Here is a 21343-nt window from a genome sequence, read left to right as displayed (position 1 = left end):
AGGAGATTTATGTATAATTTTCCAGCCCCCCTTAAAGGAATTCTTGTACAAAGATCGGAACCAAGCCCCGCAGAACCCCAGGTGATACTTACGGGAAGAGGGCATCAAGGACCCGTTGGCCAGTTAGCAATGGATGGTTGGCTGGTAACTTTTCAGTGACAGGACGGACTTGACGTACGGGCCAGACCTGGACCATAGTGAACTTCTCCTTCACACCTTCAAATTCCAGCTCCAAGACAACATCCTACCAGAAGGCAGCAGACACCCAGAGTAAGCAGACAGCTGGATGCGGGGGGAATGCGCGAGTTCTCATTCTCACAAGTCTATACAGAATCCCACCAGCAATCCACATCATTAATGACTAGGTATTTTTTAGAGCCATAGGCCTTCCAGACACCTCAGTGTACTACCCCAGCCTGGGGGAAGCCCACTTCCTAGATTTACCATGTCGGGGAAATTACTCCTGGAGGAATTCAGCACCAATGTGCGCATGGAGAATTTACGTTCCCCCACATATTTCTTTGTTTCCCAGCAGAAAAATGACTTTCTGATGGGGAAGCAAAGGGAAGCCACAAGAGCCGTCATGTGACCCTCCCCAGCAGTATGTTTCGGGTGCCCAGGGCAGCCAGCAGAGGGTAAATCACTGTGGGGCAGAGGGTGGGACTGGGGAAGACCCAGCTGGTGGCCATTACCCTGCACCAGACTCAGCTGCCAGTCCCGGCTGAGCAGGACGAGACTACTTCTCCTGCATGGCATCCGGGGCCATGTCAGACCAATCCCCAGATTTCTCCCCCAGCTGTAGGAAGCTCTGCAAATTCCCCTCCCCCACATGCTTCCTGTGCCCATTGCTCCTCAGCTGCAGGGGGAGGAATCACTGTACAGGGCGCTGCTCCTTCATCTGCCCAACCTCCATGCATCCAGACCCCCTCATACTCAGACCCTCCCACTGAGCCTCATCCCCCCACCCAGAACCCCCTGACAAGCCCCACTCCCCCTGCACCACCCTAATGAGCCACCTGCACCTGGATCCCCAACCCACTGAGCCCCACTCCCCCAGCATCTGAACCCCCCCTGCCAAGCTTTATCCCCCCCCCCTGTCCTCCTGCTGAGTCCCAATCACCTTCACCTGGACCCCCCTGTAGAGTCCCATTACCATTGCACCTAGAACCAGTCCCCCCCGCCCCAAGCCCCTGTGCATCCAGATCCCCCCTGCACCTGGATCCCGCACTGAGCCACCTGCATCCAGATTGCCCCACACAGAACCCTCTCAAACCACACTTGACCCCCCCGCACACTAAGCCCCGCCACACTTGGATCCTGCTTTGCTGAGCCTGTCTGCCCACACCTGGCATGGAGGGGCAGGGCACTGTGGTGTTTCTGTGGCTGCCCCAGTCCTTGCGCTGCGTCAGGGTTGGGTGCAGCCTCACTGCTGAGTTCATGTCTGGGGAAATTGGGGGGCCCCTGCACAGTGATCTCCCATCTCTGTGCAGCCAGTGGCCTGTGCTCCCCAATGCCATGCTGGAGGTTCCACATTTGACAAAATTTTGCAGAATTTTAAAATATTGTGCACAGAATTTTTAAATTTTTTGGCACACAATACCCTCAGGAGTAGGAAATCAAGTGTAAGCATAAAGCCTCAGCTTCAAATAATCATGATGCACAGTAGCTAAAGAAAATGCCCTTGTTGATTCTGCATATACCCAGGACACAGCAGGACCACCCACAGTAGAGTAGCAAACATGGTGTATTTAAATGGCACTTGCTCACGCACATGAGCAAGGCTGAGTTTTCACCATACAGAGCAGCTTGATTTCACAAGGCATTAGGGTGATCACTGTTGGCAAGTTGGCAGCAGGTGACCTGCATCTCCAATACCCAGCTGCATATAATGCCCTTTGGTTGGTGCTGCAGGACACAGAAGGGGTGTACACACCTTCTGGCAAAAGCGTGAAATGCATTAGCCAGCACCATCTGGAAAACTTACTGATGTGTCGTAGTTCCCTGGCGGAGCAATATATGTTACCGTACCCCTGTTCCGTGGGGGCAACATAATTTTGTGTTTGATAAGGGAGTTTTCATTCACCAATCCATAAATATCTCCCCCAGTGATGTGACTGCCAACCTAGGATCAGGAAAAGAAAGTACTCCTTTAATCATACAAATGAAAGGTTTAGGTTTAGAGAGAGAAGCACAAGGCTTTATAAAAATGGTCCTTAAATCTAGCACCCTGATTGTCTCCCATGTAAGGTACTGTAACAGCACAATAGCCTGTTTGCATCTTTTACTAGCACTGTGACAGCCCTGCTAGAAACATGCCATCAGCCTACACAAGAACAGCAACCATTCTATGCAATGAGGCTTGCAAGGCTCAGGCAGCTGTGTGATTACAGACGAGTACTGGAGATTCCCTGGACTCCTTTCTACCCACCAGCCAGACTGACTTGTTGAGTACAGCAGAGGTGGAATGCATCAATTTGTAGGCAATGGAAAGTGAGGTACTAGAAGGCGGCAATCAGATCAAAGATTGCATGTTTCAGCAGCGAGGCCGTCTTCAGGGTTGACAAAATCACTTGGCTAGAAGTATTCCATTTGCAGAGGTATACCACCCTCTCCCAGAAAGCAGATGCGTTAGAGAGCTATAGCTATCCTACTTGCTATGCCCAGCATGTTCCCATTAATTCTCTTTATTGTACTGTAAAGACATCCAGTTTAATAGGTACCAATGTATTTCCCAACAGTGCCACCTAGCATCACGTCAGTGGTACAGTGACCTGCTCTTTCATAGCCACTTTGCCTTAATCCACCAGTATGCCCATCCTCAAGCGCACTGGACTTCTGTTTCACAGACACAATGTATCTGAAAATGTGACAATTCATCACTGCACGTTCTTCCCCCACACTGCAATGTGCCTGGGGGATTTTTGGCAGCTTTGTCATAGCCTACCCGCAGGTTTTTGGAAGGTGAAAAGTCCCATTTGAGGTCTTTGCTCAGAGCTGACACGTTGACACCTCTGGGGATGTAGATACTTTGGGTCTGAGTGCTGATGTCTGTCAGAGGCCTCTGGATACCATCAAAAATGGCCCCCATAATGCCAGGGCCAAGTTCCACTGAGAGGGGTTTACCAGTCCGGAGTACAGGATCTCCTACAGACACACCAGCTAAAGAGGCCTGTTCAGGAAAAGCTCATCCATACATTTACCAAAAGACGCTTTATCTCACCAATTCAATTGCTCAGGTTGTGCAATGCACTGTATTGCAAAGGAGATAAGCATTCAGCCTCTATTCTCATACCTCGGGCTGGAATAATTAAGATTGAAGTTTTCACTCTCCAGAGAGGAGACACTAAATATTTTCCCTTATGATCACTAGTCTCAAGCCACAAAATGGAAAAGTTTACTGGAAACTCACAACCATATTTAGAGATCCAAAGAGGACAGATAAAAGCTAGCTCATCTCTAAAGAGCCTCATGTGACTTACACCTCCTGAGGAGAGGATAAGAGAATGAGTCACAGGTGACAGTTGCCATTTAATATGCTGTAGGAAGGTGCTCACATACCATGGTGATGAGGGCTGTATAAGGGCTCTTCCCATGTGAAATTAACCTGTGGAGTCAGTCGGCAAGAGGTCTATTCTCCATTTAAGCCCTCAAAATAGAACTTCAGCCAGACTTCATGGCCCACATAGTACTTTTGCACAGAGATGGAAACATTGTGGCAGACTCCAAGTTTAATGACTCCCTCCCTGATAGTCTCCCTCCTTCTTCAACATCATTATCTATTACCATCATCACCACTACTAGATGGTACATTTTTGTAGCAAGCAAGTTTGGATCAATAGAATGGATTTCCCAAGGATACATGTGTAATATGCTCATGTTTAGCAGCGAAATCTGAATCCACCTAAAGGATGAATCCTTCCCAATTTTAAAGCTGTATTAGGATATTTTAATAGTACACACTTTTTGAAACCAAAGCAAAAACCACCCCCAAAAACTGAATTTGCTTGGTAGCGCTGGTATTTGATGTTTGTATTTGTCAATGAACAAATACAGTCCAGTTACCAAGTTCAAGTGTAACTGATGTTAGACATTAAATTAGGACTGAGGTTCAAGGAGGTGTGATAGAAATTTCCTTCTATATCCTCGAAAAACTTTACTGGGCTTATAAGTAACCGCTTTAGGGGGGAGATGTAATGTGAGGTGTGGGAGTTCAAAGGACTATGCTGAGAAAGGCAGGAATGAACTTTTGGGACTTCAAATGTGAAGTAGATTTCCGGGGAAATATCTAGAGAGAGGTTTATGCGAATTCCCCACCTCCAGTCATACAAAATTCCAGCCTTTTGACGCTGTATCTGAGGACAGGATGACATTCTGCTGATTACCTGTTCTGGGAGGTTGGCGATCGAAGGCCTGAGCTATAAAAGAAACAGGCTGATCTGTCCAGTCTGCGTTCTGGTTCTCCGTCTGAGATAGTTATGAACTTGTAATGATGGAGAAAGTCCAGTTGCGGTTTTGAAAGACTGACTCCTACTAAAGCCCGAGGCTGGAGTTGGTGAACCTGGTGAGCTTTTTAGCATGCGTGTAGATTCTTTTATTATTTTTAATATGTTTTCTCTGTATTACTTTCACTTTTAGAATAAAGGTGCTGGTTTATGTAGAGCTGTATGGTAACTTGTAACTTCTGGCAATTTCTCTGTTCATAGCCTCTGGAAAGGAAGCAAAGCCCAGACACTGGCCTGTACAGGCAGCCTGGCTTGCTGGGAATATCACAGTGTAGGCAAGGAACTGTGCAGCCTGGAAATACTCTAGTCAGGAGGGAGTGAGACACAGGTCTCTGTCCAAGAGAAATGATGGCTGAGGAACCGGTAGCCTAGAGTGGGTGCCCTGCACGGGCCAGAAAGTAAATACAGGTGCAGTTGCCTTGAACTGGAACAATAGGTACTGGGTATATTATGCAAGTCTTATACAAGCAGATGTGTACTTTGAAGACTGTCATTACCAGGGTTGTGCAATTATAGCAGTGTAAGGGATAAGGAACAGAGATGGCTTCTGTGATCTGGTCCCACTGAGGTTTGTTTATTTGCTCTACTGTACTCATCATCCTACCTGTTAGGATTACTTAGTTTGACAGGCCTTAAAGACACCAATGAGAAGGATACAGGTTTCTTCATACACCTGGATAGTGGCCATATCACCCTCCAGCCGGATAATTTCTCCCACCAGTTCACAGTGGCCAACTCGTACCAACTCGTACATAGCTGCACCTGCCATGTTGCAGGCAGTGACCACTGAAAAAGAAAAACACCTGGGTGAAACCATTTCACATCTTGTCTGAAGAAGTCTGCTAACCCAGCAGAGAATGTAGAGTGCTGGAAAGCAGAGGCCTGGTACCCAGTCAGTCCATGTAAGCAGTAAGCCGGTCTGGGAGGCACAACTGCAGAGCTTATAAACCAAAACAAAAAACTGTCCTGTGCTTATTATTCCTGCTCTGGGGCCTATGGCCAGGTACCATCATACCATAGTAGTCTATAGACAGCTGTAATTCATATCCAGGATATGCCCTGTACTCAGCACAAGATTAAGAAGGTTTAAGGTTCTAAATGACTATCCTCCCAAATCCCTCTATAAAGACACTCCTTCCCCAAAGCCCATCATGAGCACATTCGCCTCTGGGAAAAAGTAAAAAAAAACAAAACAAGACACCCCCACTACTCTGACATCAGACCATCTGGTGTATTGTCTATTTAACTTATGGAGTGTGCTGGGGCAGGGACTGTGCCATTTATTGTTACTATTTGTATTTGATAAGTTTGATTTTGCAGGAAAGTGACAGATTATTTTTAAACAGATCTTTAAAGTTGATAGAGCCTTTGCCACCTGATTAGAACTATTTTAAAGCAGATTATATTTTGGCCCTAAGCTACTTCACTATCCTAAATGACCAGAAACTAACTACAATAGTTTAGACACTGGCTTATGAATTAAACTGTTATGTTTAAGAGATTCCTAAAGTTGTCCCGCTTCCTTCAATACAATGCCCTCTAATACACAGGGTTTGACATACAGGAGGACATGCATCCACTGTGGCCGATGTATAATAAATAAAATACATAGTAACACCTTGCTGACATTTCCCATGCTGGTGGCTCCCAATTTAGTACACATGTGTAACGCAGCAGACAGTTCTTTGAGGGCTCTGTGCTAGATAGAGTGGGGGGGAAACAATTAACCACTTAGAAAAGCTTCACTGTGCTTCCTCCAAGAGGATATAAAGGTCCATGAAACAGTTTTCATAATACAATGTTGAACCCACGTGGGCCATCCCCAACCAAGCAGCACCTACCAGGTCCTGAGACTCCATGGACGTAGCCAAACACGCTCTCCCTGTCTTCATCTCGGATTTTGGGTAGCTTGGAAAAGTTCATCTTGCCCAGTTTACCTGCCCAGTAAGAAGACAATCAACAGTTCGTTCTATACAGAGCAGGAAGAGACCTAACCCAGTGAGTAGCAGGCTCCCCTTTTCCAGTGCTTCCAATTAAAGCCCACTGCAGGAGTCTCAAAATTCATGTGGACTCATGCACCTTAACTCCCCCCTCCACCACTATGAATTCATAGCCAGCTATAGTCAAGAGTGGTTTGCTTGGTTTAATTCAGCAAGACATACTAGTATGAGCAAGCTTTATTACCAATAACATGGGGCCCTGTACTGACAGTGTCACAAAGAGCTTATTATGGAACTGCTTCCACCCTGATTTTAACAGCAGAAATCACTAAGTACAGCAAACTATGCTTTGAATGTATTATTTTAAGCTCAAAGTTCATCTCCCACTCCCCTCCCCCTTGCTGAAAGGCTCACTTCAATCTGCAACATTTACTAGAATGATAAGTGATTTCACAACTTTCAAACCAGCATTTCTGAGCTGCGTAAGTACGGTATGCAGCCTAAAGTACCACTATGCCTGGAATTCCCCCAGTGCATTTTTATAGCACCACTTTTCAGCGTTTGTTATCTCTCTGTGACTGCTACAGCAAATGTACTCCTTCTACAAGTCAAGTGATGCCAACACCACAGCATCCAGCTGCTATATGCTCCCTTGTTAAACAGCTGTATAGATTCTGCAGGGCTAACAGGAGGCCTTATACTTACTAATTGGGAAAGACTTAAAAATAGATTTAGAGTTTAAAAACAAGGATTTGCAAAACAGCTCCTCATTGACTGGCCACAAACAGACTGTAGATGCACGTTCTTCCTGTAGTAACTGGCCGTAGGGCTGCACTGTGCTTTAGGTGCAGATAACAGCCCTTTGCTTGGTGTGTGTTACCTTGGAAACTCCCCACAATGTTACTGATCTAAGTGGGCATCACTTGCTACTCGTATGTTAATTCACTCCTAGAACAAATCAAAATAAAGTGTTGGGAAAAGCCCTGGAGACTGGCTGCTCTGTGTATCCACAGGGCAGATCAGATACAGCCAACAGCAGTTCATCCCCACCATCAAACCAACCCTGGAGAACTGAGTTCAGGCTCACAGCGCACCCTATGCCCAGTGTCTCTGTTGAAACAGTTAACAAGGGGGTTTATCATGGCTTGAAAAACTTGCCCCATAAACCAACTACCCCTTGTGAAAGATGCATGTGCTGCTAATCCATCTGCACATACACATCGCCTATCCCACCCGCCTTGCAGGGTTCCTCTTCCCAGTCTGCTCTCTAGGGATAGTAGGGAGAAGGCTGCTGCTCTCCAGGGCACATAGGGCTCAGTCTCTCAGTTCTTCCATTGTACATGGGCCCTCTGCTCTTCCCTAGCCCCACTCAGCCAGAATTCCTACTCACCCTGAGCAAGCAGGTTTTTTCAAGCCCAAGTGCTCACTCATGGTAGTGGTTTGTGTGATGTGGATACCCATTTATTCATTTCTCTAGCCACCAAAGAGATGATCATGACTCAGTCCCTACCAACTTGAATGGGAACTGGTAACCTAGAGATCAAAGACTGGGTGTTCCATTTCTAGTTCCTAGAGCTACCTAGTCCTTCTGGGCACAAAGTGTCCTGTGACCGTGCAGGACCTCAGGAACAGAGTGGAGTCCTCAGCACTGTGAAACTAGACTGTGTAGCTTAGCATTAGAAGCCAATTTCAAAAAGTTTGTTGAGAATTCCGTCAGCTATTTGACAACTCCAAGAGGGTGTCGTGACCAAAAGGCCACCTGAAGCTCAGGAGTCGCAGGCAAGGGAATCGGTGCAGCAGTGGCTCCAGCAGCGTTATTCCACATGCCCCACTGAACAAGCAGCAAGACTTAGAATTCCACCCAGAACGTGTACGCCAAGAGATCATTCACAGATGGATGCTCCAGAGCCATTAACACCACGGCAGGGTTAGTTCCTACCTACACAATCCTTAAAAAGGTGAAGCAAAGACTAATCTACATTCTGATGGGACTGAACCATGAGAGGTAAAAAGTTGCTCCTCCTCATCCATACTCCCACCTAGCTTAACAGAGGCATACAAGGGACTTGATCAGGTCACACCATTCTAGGTCAGTTCCTTCTGGAGCTCAAACACAAACTGTTCAGATCAGGAAGGTCAGCTGTGAGCCAAAGCCAGTGAGGTTATTTGAAAGGGTTTAACTCCTCTTCAGTCAGATTTTTTGAAGAGCTCACAGCAGGCGGCAAAAGCAATCATTCCAAGGACAGACAAGCACATGCATTTAGACCTGCAGCAAAAACACCCTACCTAGATCTTGTCCATCTTTCATCCAGACGGTCAACCTCCTCCACTTCTCTAGCATTCCCATTCCCCACTTGCTTCCCTGTACTTTGTCCAGAAGGCTACCAAAGTAATTTTCCTCACCCACCACTCTCTCCAGGTGGAATGTTTTGGAATCATTCCATTAGACTGCCCTTGACCCAACCATTTCAAGCTCCTCATCCTGACCTCTAAGGATATGCCTACACTGCAGCTGGGAGGTACAACTCGCACATGCACACCTCCAACTAGCATGCTAAAATAGTAGTGGGGACATTGTGGCACAGGCAGTGGCTCAGGCTAGCCACCTGAGCTCAGACCCATGGGGTGGATGGGCTTGAATTTGGGTGACTAGTCCAAATGGCTGCCCATGCTGCACTGACCACACTGCTATTTTTGACATGCTGACATAGCATGAGTCTATCTGGGCTGGGAATCACACCTCCCAGCTGCAGTGTAGGCATGCCCAATGTCTGCACAGCACTGCTCTGGCCTACACCTCTCCAAAACCAACATCCACTGCTAAGGTTTCCACTGCCCTGGCAACGAAACCTGCTTCAGCACTCCCTTCGGATCCTTCTCCCACATGGTCAGAGCAGCCTCCACATCCTGCTGCACCAAGCCATGAGCCCCAGAAGCACTGACACCTTTCTCAAGAGGTTATGATCCTTGAAATACTGAACACTATTCAGAAACCACTGTTCTGCATCTCCCCCACTGAGATACCTGGTAGCTAGTGCTCAGGTTGGTTCTGCAGGTTTTCATCTTAGACTGTACGGTCAACTCCTTCGGGGGCAAGACTGTCACTATATTCTGTACTGTGCCCCCCCACACTGGTGGAACTCATCCATGTGCTATAGGAGGCTGCTATCTGCCAGCCAGCATTGCACTATGAGCACAGATCGTGATTGTGTTTAGTATTTAACCACCACCACACTACTGACCTTCATCAGCCAAGACCACCTTAATATGTTAACAGAGCTGGACACAAGGATTTTACTAAATTCTTTTAGTCCCTTAAGAGGATTCCCCCAGCCCCTGAGGTTAAACATTACACACAGTTCACTTTTCCTTGGTTACCCGCAGCGTGAGCAGAGCAGTTACATAGAATGTAACAGACTAACAAGCATTACTGACCAGTTTTGTTTTTTTAATAAAAAGCTGAAAAAACCTGATTTTAAAGATCCTTTCAGAGTGGCCTTCTAGAGAGAAGATGAATGTATTCTGTCCAAAACCCTGCAGTAATAGCAGACCTCAGAACACAACCAGATTCAGACTTAGCTGGTTGAAAGCTATGCAAGTACACCACGAATCTAACTAGTCATTTTATAATGGAAATCCATAAGTAACAGACAGAAAAGCCCCAAATCCAGTAGTTTTCTACCTAGATTCCCCCCAATAAAATCATTTGACTGCAGAGAAGACCCCCAAAAAGTGAAAGATTTTCTGCTGCCAGTGTAAGAAAGCACCCAATATTCTCTGTCATGATTACTATCTTTTGCCTTTTAAATTTGATATGCGATCATTGATGGAGAGACGTTCAATTCCATTCAAAGTTTGAGCCCCATATCCTTGGACGAAAATTGGTTTAGGAATTAAGACCCTGGTGAGATGATCATAAAGTGCCTTTTTCTAGCAGGAAGCAAATGACTCTCGATTTATCATACCATAAATATCAAAGGATTTCTTACCTTGCTTTGTAAGGGAAAGGGGGAGGCAAAAAATCCACAGGCCAGATGAAGCAACCCAGATTTCAGCACTAAAGTAGCAGCACTTAGTAGCAAATGACTGTCCTTCCCAAAAGGCCCTCCAACCCCCTTACACAGAGGGATGCAAAAAGCCTGCTGCAGAGGGGGAAGAAATTCCAGGCACACAGCAAAGACACAGTCACCTGACTTGATGACTCATCAGTCTCTCCCCAACAGCACTGAGAATGCTGCAATAGCAAATCAAGCTGCTCCAGGCCCATCTGAGCTCTTGTTCCTAAATACAGCTTCACTGTATTAGCTGTCAGGAGGTAAAAGGAACATCATGGTTCGTAGCAAGTTCTTCCTGCAAAGGTCTCTAGGGGAAAAGCTAGTAAATTCAGCTTTGGAAATTAACATCCTTAAACAAAATCCTTAAAAGAAGCAGAATTTTACTACACTTTCTACTAGCTGCTTAAGTCAGTCTATACAATCAGTTAATTCACTTTCAGATTTCATACATCAGTTTCAGTACCAAGTTCTATCTAGTTATTTCTTGGTGGTTTTACATAGCTACGCATGCACATCAAGCAGCACAGTAACTAGCCGAACGTGAGACGCAAATTCGAGCGCAGTTTTAAAAGAATGACTGTTTCTTACTGCTCAGTCAACAGCAGCCTGTGAATGGAACACCGCTGCGACAGTGAAGAAACAGGGGAAAGAATCTGCAATACTACTTATGGCTTAAAATAGGGAATGAACTCATGGTAAGGTAAGGAATAAGTCCATATGGCGATTTAATGCTGTTAAAATTAAAAACCTTCTCTAGCTTAGCGAGCAGAAGAAGGGTATTAGCTATGAGGACCAATGTTCTTGGAGTAACAACTGCTAGAATTTGCTGTGGAAAATAGTTACATGACAACAGCGAGCTCTGCACTATATAAAAAGACAGGGGAAGATGTGAGCCCTGCCTCAAAGAGCCAGTAGGTCTTTGAAGAAGTCTCCTCCACCTTAAAATAGTTGCCTCAAAAACAAAAATAGGCATACAGTTACGATCCCTTCTCATTAGGACAATAGCATAGATGCTGCCACTCCACCGTGCGCATCGCATGGGACATGTATTTTTTAAAAAGGACATCTTAATTGTAATGTAGTGTAACTAAGTGTTAAGGATCTAGAAGACAGACACTTTTAGGTCCTGCAACTGACAATATTAAGAAGTGGGCCCCTTCTCCCACATCATTTGGTTCTGTGGATGAAGGGAAAGCAGTGGATGTATTGTTTCTTGACTTTAGCAAAGCTTTTGACACTGTCTCCCATAGTATTCTTGTCAGCAAGTTAAGGAAGTATGGGCTGGATGAATGCACTATAAGGTGGGTAGAAAGCTGGCTAGATTGTCGGGCTCAACGGGTAGTGATCAATGGCTCCATGTCTAGTTGGCAGCCGGTATCAAGTGGAGTGCCCCAAGGGTCGGTCCTGGGGCCGGTTTTATTCAATATCTTCATAAATAATCTGGAGGATGGTGTGGATTGCACTCTCAGCAAATTTGCTGATGATACTAAACTGGGAGGAGTGGTAGATACGCTGGAGGGGAGGGATAGGATACAGAAGGACCTAGACCAATTGGAAGATTGGGCCAAAAGGAATCTGATGAGGTTCAATAAGGATAAGTGCAGGGTCCTGCACTTAGGACGGAAGAACCCAATGCACAGCTACAGACTAGGGACCGAACGGCTAGGCAGCAGTTCTGCGGAAAAGGACCTAGGGGTGACAGTGGACGAGAAGCTGGATATGAGTCAGCAGTGTGCCCTTGTTGCCAAGAAGGCCAATGGCATTTTGGGATGTATAAGTAGGGGCATAGCGAGCAGATCGAGGGACGTGATCGTTCCCCTCTATTCGACATTGGTGAGGCCTCATCTGGAGTATTGTGTCCAGTTTTGGGCCCCACACTTCAAGAAGGATGTGGATAAATTGGAGAGAGTCCAGCGAAGGGCAACAAAAATGATTAGGGGACTGGAACACATGAGTTATGAGGAGAGGCTGAGGGAGCTGGGATTGTTTAGCCTGCGGAAGAGAAGAATGAGGGGGGATTTGATAGCTGCTTTCAACTACCTGAAAGGGGGTTCCAAAGAGGATGGCTCTAGACTGTTCTCAATGGTAGCAGATGACAGAACGAGGAGTAATGGTCTCAAGTTGCAGTGGGGGAGGTTTAGATTGGATATTAGGAAAAACTTTTTCACTAAGAGGATGGTGAAACACTGGAATGCGTTACCTAGGGAGGTGGTAGAATCTCCTTCCTTAGAGGTTTTTAAGGTCAGGCTTGACAAAGCCCTGGCTGGGATGATTTAACTGGGAATTGGTCCTGCTTTGAGCAGGGGGTTGGACTAGATGACCTTCTAGGGTCCCTTCCAACCCTGATATTCTATGATTCGCATTTCATCAGAGAAGTGTTTTCCTTTTCTTCTCATTCACTGACAGTTAGGGTTGCCAACCCCCAGGATTGTCCTGGAGATTAATCTTGAATTAACGATTATGTCATGTGATCAGACCTCCAGGAATACACCCAACCAAAATTGGCAACCCTACTGACCGTGTATTGTGGTCGGGCTCTCAACACTGGAGGGGCGGGAATGTTTTCAAATTTCACAGAAACTTGCTTTCATAAGTACTATTCCTATGTAGGGCACAGAAATGTTGACGAGCCCTGTATTGAAGGCCTCTCAGTAGATGATGTGGCTTTAAGGGAAGTTGTCACATGAGCATGGTTTATGGTAGTGTAATGTTTGAAAGCAGAAGCCCAGTCTCAATGCAACACTCTTTCAGTGCAAAATTCTGCATTTTGGGGTGGGGGGGGGGGAAAGACAGTCACTGGACTGTGAGCAAGTTTCAGCTCAGCTGCCCAGTGCATTGTAAGTTTTTCACATGCACAATGAGACTTTTTTTTAGTCAATTGCCAATTACTTCATTTCAAAGCCAGACCGATTTCATGTTGCAGAGGCTTTGAGAACCAGTCACTAGAAGCAGCACTGGAGGGTAAAAACAGAATTATTTTTAATCTGAAGGAGGCAAAGTTTTTTCCCTTCCTGCTTGTTTTTTCTTCAAAAATATCAAGAATGTGAAGTCTTGTTATTCTTTCATTTGAGAACTTCTTGGCTGACTTAGAAGAGTTGCCTGGGAGCAGTCTCAGCCCTTAATTAAAAGGTGCAATGGTGTTGAATCAGAGAGATCATTCCTCCCAACCGTTTGTCAGTAATTTGCATTTAATAATTGTATAAAAACTGTTTTTAAAAATAGCTTCCTCTGTTAGATTTCACTTCCTTACTACTTGAGATTTCATAACTCAAAGGAGGTCTGCAGACATCCATAGAGTTTCAGGGTGGCAAAGACAATGCGAAGTACAAATAGTCACGGCAAAAAAAAAAAAAAAAAAATTCTGCACTAGGACCACTGTTACAGATATTAATTATCTCGAAATGGGGCAAACAGCGAAGCTACGTGTGACAAAACTATTTCAGTTAGTCAAAACCAGAGAAAAATTAACTTCAGAGAGATTTAAACAAGGTAGGTCAATAGGCAACATGATAGCAGGTGAAATTAAGTGTTTACAAATGCAAAGTAATCCACATTGAAGGGAATTATCTGAACTACTCAGACTTCTTACATGGTTATTAACTGTATTAACTCAGGAAAAAGACCAGGGCATTATTGTACAGAGTTCAGTGTGCAGCATGAGTCAAAAGAGTAAATATACTGGATTTCATAACAGAGTAGAGAACACAGAAATTATGATGCCACTATATAAACCAACAGTATACCCTCACCTGGAATACTGTACCAGTTCCGGTCACCACAGCTCAAAGGGCACAACAAAATTACAGGGGTTTCAGGAACGGGCAACAAGAGTAATTAGCAGTCTGCAAAAACTTTCATGAAAAGATATTTAAAAGATTGGGGCTACATACCTTAAAGAGAAGATAAGAAAAGATGTGATACAATAAATGGTATAGGTAAGGTAAATTGGGAACTTCTAACAACTATGTCTCATAATACAAAAGCAAAGGGACATTCAAAGAAACTGAAAGTGGCAAATTCAAATTGTGGAATTCATTGCCACAAGATATTACTAGGCTGAGAGTTTAAATGTCTAATTCTTGCTTGAGTTCTAAACATACAAACTTACGGCTTTTTAAAAAAAAAAAAGTTTTTGCAAGGCCATTGTGATAGAAGACAACAATATCCTAGACAAACCTTACTAAGTTTCATACCATTGGGGTTTATTGAACATAAAAACAGCCATACTGGGTCAGACCAAAGGTCGATCTAACCCAGTATCCTGTCTGTCAGTGGTCAATGCCAGGTGCTTTAGAGGGAATGAACAGAACAGGCAATCAAGTGATCCATCCCCTGTTGCCCATTCCCACCTTCTGGCAAACAGAGGCTAGGGCTGCTATATTTTGTATTTGTATTCAAAATACAAATGTTTGAGTACTATTGTGGGATTCTATAGAACTTCTTTAGGAGGAAACTGGGATTAATGCATCCTCTAGGAGATATTAGGAACTTCAAAGGACCTTTGGGAGATAATACACTGGACCCTTGCTAGAACGCGTGTCTATATAATGTGAATTCGGACATAACGTGGTCGCAGCCATGGATCCCAAATTTAAGTACTGTACAGTATACTCAAAAAAACTGTTGACGCAATAAATCGACCACTGAGTGCTCTGTCGACTCTAGTACTCCACCAGAACGAGGAGCGCAAGCACAGTCAATGGGAGAGCGTCAGCTATTCATGTAGTTGAAGTTGCGCATCTTTGATCGACCTCGTGTGGTAGGGTAGACAAGCCCTAAGACGATTGCTGTAGGCCCAGAACACCATACAAATGTAATGTAATAAAAATTTACAGGTACAGTATTTATGTTTAGAAAAGTCAAAAATGGCAGGCAAAAGGCAGGCTTACTTGGTGCAGGACAAATTGGACACTATCGAACAACTTAGAAATGGTGAAACCCAGGCAAAGATTAGCCGTGATATTGGCATTAACAAGTCCACCTTTTGTGGATGGCTAAAGAATGCTGACAAGCTCAGAACTTGCATTCATAACCTGGATGAAGAGCATGGCCTTCAAAGAAAACGAGCCCATTTAGCAAATGATGCCGATCTTGATTCTGCAGTGTACACATGGTTTGTGCAAGAACAGCAGAAAGGCATTCCGATCTCTGGTCTGCTTATAGCCATGCAATTCGACCTGGAACTTAATGGCGAATTCAGCAATTTTAAAGTGAGTTCAGGTTGGCTAAGGTGATTTCAGAAATGACACGGAATCTCTAAGATTGCAGTTTCGGGAGAAAAACGCTCTGCTGATGCAGACGCCAAGCAATCATACCCTGCAAAGCTGAGGGAAATTTTACATGCAGAGAGTTACTCGGAGGAACAGGTTTACAATGCAGACAAAACAGGAATTATAAAATGTTACCCGATAAAACCCTGCCTGTCAGAACAGATGAATGTAAGAAAGAATATAAACAGGCAAAAAGTCACCTTACTTTATTGTTGTGTGTGAATGCAAAATGCAAGCATAAATTAAAACCATTATGCATTGGAAAGTCTCGCATGCCTTGGTGCTGTCATCACGTAAATGTGAACTGCCTGCCATTTTCATACAAGAACTCCAAAAATTCCTGGATGAGAGATTTCTGAACAATGACTCTTCACCGAATTTGTCCCTTCTGTGCAAAAGCCTTTGAGGGCAAACTGCTTAGAAGAAAAGGCCGTTCTTTTGCTAGACAACTGTCCAGTGCATCCTCTGGCCTAAAGACTCAGAACCCATGATGGTAAAATATGGGTTGAATACTTACCTAAAAACCCAACTTTCAAAAATCCAGCCGCTTGATCAAGGTGTTATCGCCATTTTTAAGCGGCACTATTAATGAAACTTGGTACGACAAATGATAGAAAGCGAGTTGTCTGTCACTGATTTTCTGAAGAAGTTGATTATAAAAAAAGACTTTTTACATTGTCAGCAATGCCTGGAATTTATTATGCGCCGAAACAATAAACCGCTGTTGGATGGTGGGACGGAGAGTGTCATTTGGCCACCCGCTCCTGGAAGAAAATGAAGAAAGCAGATCACAGTCTGACAAGGAATTCGACTTAGAGGAATTTACAGAAGAGGAAGTTGGAAGAACAGACATGGAGTGGATATAGGAGCTGTGCCAGCAACTGCCTGGGCTCAGGGTAACTGTTCTGCCACAAATTATCGAGTCCTGGATAAGAGGCGACAATGAAGCAGAAGAATTTTATCCCGTTGCTGAAAGTCTAATGGATGACCAAATTCTTCAGGCAGTATGACCAAACAACATTCCAGAAGCTGAAGAATTGGCCTTAGTCATGGAAGAGGAGGAAGATGAAGTGGACATCGTTCCAATGTCAACTGCGACCGTAGCTGGCTTAGAGACCGTTTTGAGATGCAAGATGTTGAGCCTATAAAAATTATGCAGCTACGTAGTCTTTTGCAGTTTGCTAAGCGGAAGCGGCACAGCAGCAAGAAGCAAAAGCAACTCACTGACTAAGAAAAACTAGACTATTTTATTGTAATGTCTACTTTAAATCTCTAATAAAGCAACACTTTTCGTCGTTTATTGTTTCCTTCAAGTCGGAGTTTATTTTCTAGGGTTTTCTATACTTTATGGATGTGACAATTACTGTATACAGTAATTTCATTTTAACACGGTCCCCACTATAACGCAGTACTAGGCATGGATCCCAAATCCCACATTCTAGCGAGGGTCTGGTGTACATGTGAAGTGGATTTCCTAAGAAATACTAAGGCAGAGGAGAATGCAAATGCCCCACCTGGAATCCACTTTTTTGAAGTTGCACTTTGAGCAGAGACCCATTGTCTGGCTGATTACCTATTCAGGGCTCTTCAAAGAGCCAAACTGGATACATGAGTGACACAAAGGATAAACCCAAGTGCGAGCCAAAAGACTATTCCTGCCGTAGTCCACGTTGCAGGTGGGGTGATCACTGCTAAGCTTTTTTGGTATGTGTGTGAGGGTTCTTTAATTGTTTTAAAATGTTTTCTTTGCATTCCTTTAAACTTAAGAATAAAACATGCTTGCTTAGAAAGAACTGCGTGGCAATTTATACTGTGGCAACTACACTGTGTACTTTCTCTAAAGAGAGGTCAAAAGAAGCCTGTGTAGGCAGCCTGTCTTTTGCTGGGGATTTCACAGTATCATCAAGGGACCATGCAATGTGGAAATCTCTCAGAGAGAAGAGAGATAATTGACTCCACCCAAGAGAGGCAACAGCTGGGGAGCCAGAAACCTAGAGTGGGTGCCCTTGCTGGACCACTGAGGGGGAACCCAGGTGCAGTTGCCCTGAAGAAATCAAAGTGGTATTAGACATTTAAACAAATACAAAGTTACAATTTAAAAAAAGTTTAAGGATATAAGCCCTTACACCTTAGGACATTTTTAACAACCGGGAGTTAGGACGCCCAAGGGCAGGATATACCCTTTTTGCCTCTATTACAGCGCGGCTCTTCTGAGGCAGTTGGTATGAGCCACTGTTAGACATGATATTGGACTAAAAGTCCACTGCTCTGATTCAGCAGGTCAGTTCCTTATTTTCTACTTTCTAAAAGAAAAAAAAAAAAAGAAAAAAGTTTCAGGCCTTGTGTTTTCACTATGAAGAAACAAAAATAATGCAGATAAGGCCAATTTTCCTTCCTTGGTAGATCACCTTTAAGTCCAGTGCACACATAGTGCCGGATCACCTCTAGGAAAAGAGGACCAAGAAGTTCTGGATCCACTATTTCCCTGGAATACAACATTAGGAGTTGACGGCTGTACCACAAAGGAAGAGGACTGTTCTGTTTTCCTCTATTCTACCCCTCTGAAGTAGACACTTCTCAAAACACACAGTGAGTAAGGGTGAAACACACAGGCATGATATTCCAGCTCAGTCCACTGTCTGGGTTTTCTTGATGCTGTTTCCCTCCAATGGGTCATGTGGACTTGACTGCTCAGGAAAAAAAAAGTCAGCAATATTTTCAAGTCGAAAGAAAATTTTGGAGTCATGTTGAAGGGAAAAAAATCTATTTTTGTTCTTCCCCTCCAACAGAAGCTCACACCTAACATGGTCAATGCAATCCCTTTGCTACTTTAAAGATGGATCTTTACCTTCCACCCAAAGAGACAGACTCTTCATAGACTTCTGGCCTTAGTCTTACTTCCTGTCTAACAGAGCTCATAGGATTTTCCTTATATTGTTTCCTGCTTCAAGTCCAGTAGCTGTACTTGAACTACAGCATATCTGTTTGAAAAAACATTTATTTTGGTAAATTGTTCCAATGGTTAATTACCCTCACTGTTAAAATCTGACACCTTATTTCCACTCTGAATTTGTCTAGCTGCAACTTCTCCCCATTGCATTTTGTTATTTGTCAACTAAAGAGCCCCCTATTATCAAAAATCTGTTCCCCTTGTAGGTACATATACACTGATCAAATCATCCCCTGAATCTTCTCTTTGATAAGATAAGGTAAGATAAATAGATTGAGTTTCTTACGTCTTCTCGCTATACAGCATAGTTTCCAATCTTTTGGACATTCTTGTAGCCCTTCTCTGAACCCTCTAAAATTTATCAACATCTTTCTTGATTTGTGGACACTAGAACTGGACACTATTCCAGCAGTGGTTGCACCAGTGCCAAGCAGAAGTAATATAACCTTCCTACTCTATATTTTCCCATTTAGACATCCAAGCATCAAATTAGGCCTTTGACCAGTGTCGTACTGGTAGCTAACATTCAGCTGATTATCCACCATTATTCCTAAAGTCCGTTTCCCCCGCACATAATCCCTGCTTCCCAAGATAGTCCCCGATCCTGTAAGAATGGCCTACGGTCTTTGTTCCCAGATTTATGACCTTACATCTGGCCATATTGAAACATAGTGTTTGTCTTCCCCCAGCTTACCAAGAGGTAATACCAGTGACCTGTTCTCTTGATTATTTACCACTCCCCCAATCTTTTGTCATCCGTAAATTTTAATCACTATTCATTTTTATCTCTAATAAAAAAACAAAAAGTTTTCTTAGCCCTATGCTATATCTGATCCCTGTGGGACATCCACCTGATTCTCCATTTACAATTACATGTTGAGACCCATCAGTTAATCAGTTTTTAACCCATTTAATGTGTGCCATGTTGATTTTGTTTTGCTATAGTTTGTTAATCAAGATGTCATGCAGTACCAAGTCAAATGCCTTACATAAGTCTATCACATCAACACTACCACCTTTATTAAACTTGTATTCTCAAAAATAATATCAAGATCTATTTTTGATAAATCCATGCAGATTGGCATTACTTATCCTCCTTTATTAGTTGAGTCCTCTATCAGAGATTCCATTATTTCATCTGAGATCCATCTCAGGCTGACAGGCCTATCTGTGCCTGTGCAAGCAAAAGGAGCAAGAGAAGAACACTTAATGAAAATTAATAAGAGCCTTAGATGTGGTGTCAGAGTTCTAAAAGAAGTCAGGGCTTGGTCTACACATGGAGCTCTTCAGGAACCAGTCCACATGTGGAGACACTTATTCCAGAATAAGACAGTCTAAAGCTGCAGGGGCTAAGAAAATTAGAGAACTACTCTTATGATCTCATACCACCAGATTATGCTAAGTGTAGTGGGGACACTGGATAGGGAGCCATACAGTGACTCTCCCTATGGGACTGAGTCACCTTATCAGATGATCTACAGTGGCTTCAAACAACAACGTTCAACGCCAACAGAAACATCCACATCCCCTTCCCTTAGTTAAGAACAGTGTCTGGATGAGGTAAGTACAAGAGATTGGAAAGGGGAGACTATAAAGAGATACTTCAGATCAACTATCAAAGTAGTTGGAAGCATACAGCCAGTGTAGCTCTAGATTAAAGAGATTCAAGAGCCGTTTCACGTTCTCTTACTCTCCCATTGCTGAAATGAAAGTTCTCTGGGGCCTTCGAAATTGCGGCGCTAATTCCTTCACGGGGGACCCACTCAATAGCAGGATCAGCCCGCACAGCAGCATTTACAGGCGTTACTTGTGCAACGCCAGACACCGCAATGGAGCCGCTGCTAAACGCTGCCACCTTCCAGCCTCAGGTTAGCCGCCCCCCCCCCGCCGCCCCCTTGTTCTGCATTTCAGGGGGGCGGTTTCGTTGCTTTTTTGTTTGCCAGGCTTGGCCCCCGGACCGCAGCAACAGGGGCGCGTCTTCATTCGGCCAGTAACCGGCAGGGTGCCCAGGCCGCCGGGTCACGCGTCAGCCCCGCAGCCCGGCTTCCCCCACCCCCGTAAGCACGGACCGGCCTCAGCTCCCGCGGCGCCAGCCGCCCCCAGGCCGGCAACGCGCGCGACCCCCCCTCCCCCGCCCCCGGCAGCGCCTCCCCCCCCCCCCCCCGCCGCGAGTCGCAGCAGGGGCCCACAGGCCGCCAGAGCGACGCGCCCCGGACGCCGCAGCCAGAGCGGCGCAACGGGCCCGGGTACGTCACCACGGCCCTGCGCCCCCCGGCCCGAGCAGCATGGCCCGGCGGCGTCACGGGCGCGCGCGCGGGGGTGAGGTTGAAGAGCCCCCCGCGCGCTCGGCCGGCCTCGCCCACCCCCGGCTCGGCGCTTCCCACATCTGCCAGGTGACGACGTCTCGCGGCCGGGCGGGGGGGGGGGAGGGGATGGGGGAGAGTCTCACCTGGGGCGGGCGCAGCCGAACCACTTCTTTTTCCCTTCACTTCAATGGCAGGCAGCGGCGATCAGCTGCTCATTCGCTCATAGGGCGCATGCTCCGAGTCACGAGCGTAGTCCCTGACCCGCCGGAAGTGAGGGAATCGGGAGACCTTCTAGTTTAAGGCTGGGGGTGTTTCTTTTA

General features: G+C 45.1%; 1 protein-coding gene across 5 annotated transcripts in view; it reads right to left on the bottom strand.

The window, feature by feature from the left end:
• Window positions 1–21310, bottom strand: part of ATP6V1A (ATPase H+ transporting V1 subunit A) — a 37358-nt gene extending 16048 nt beyond the window's left edge. Inside the window, exons 1-7 of one of the 5 annotated variants that reach the window (XM_073310187.1) lie at window positions 21167–21308; window positions 19806–19891; window positions 6344–6439; window positions 5160–5288; window positions 2945–3159; window positions 1985–2122; window positions 93–244 (exon numbers count right to left, since the gene is read on the bottom strand). In XM_073310187.1, the coding sequence (XP_073166288.1) occupies window positions 93–244; window positions 1985–2122; window positions 2945–3159; window positions 5160–5288; window positions 6344–6425 (716 nt within the window). In that variant the 5' untranslated portion in view covers window positions 6426–6439; window positions 19806–19891; window positions 21167–21308. The other 4 variants (XM_073310196.1, XM_073310162.1, XM_073310178.1 and 1 more) reach the window with 4 other exon arrangements.
• Window positions 21311–21343: the final 33 nt, after the last annotated feature.

Source organism: Lepidochelys kempii, chromosome 1 (genome assembly GCF_965140265.1).
Source record: "Lepidochelys kempii isolate rLepKem1 chromosome 1, rLepKem1.hap2, whole genome shotgun sequence".
Lineage (NCBI taxonomy): Eukaryota > Metazoa > Chordata > Testudines > Cheloniidae > Lepidochelys > Lepidochelys kempii.
The sequence above is the reverse complement of the archived record's forward strand: the minus strand, read 5'-3'. Positions and strand labels throughout refer to the sequence as shown.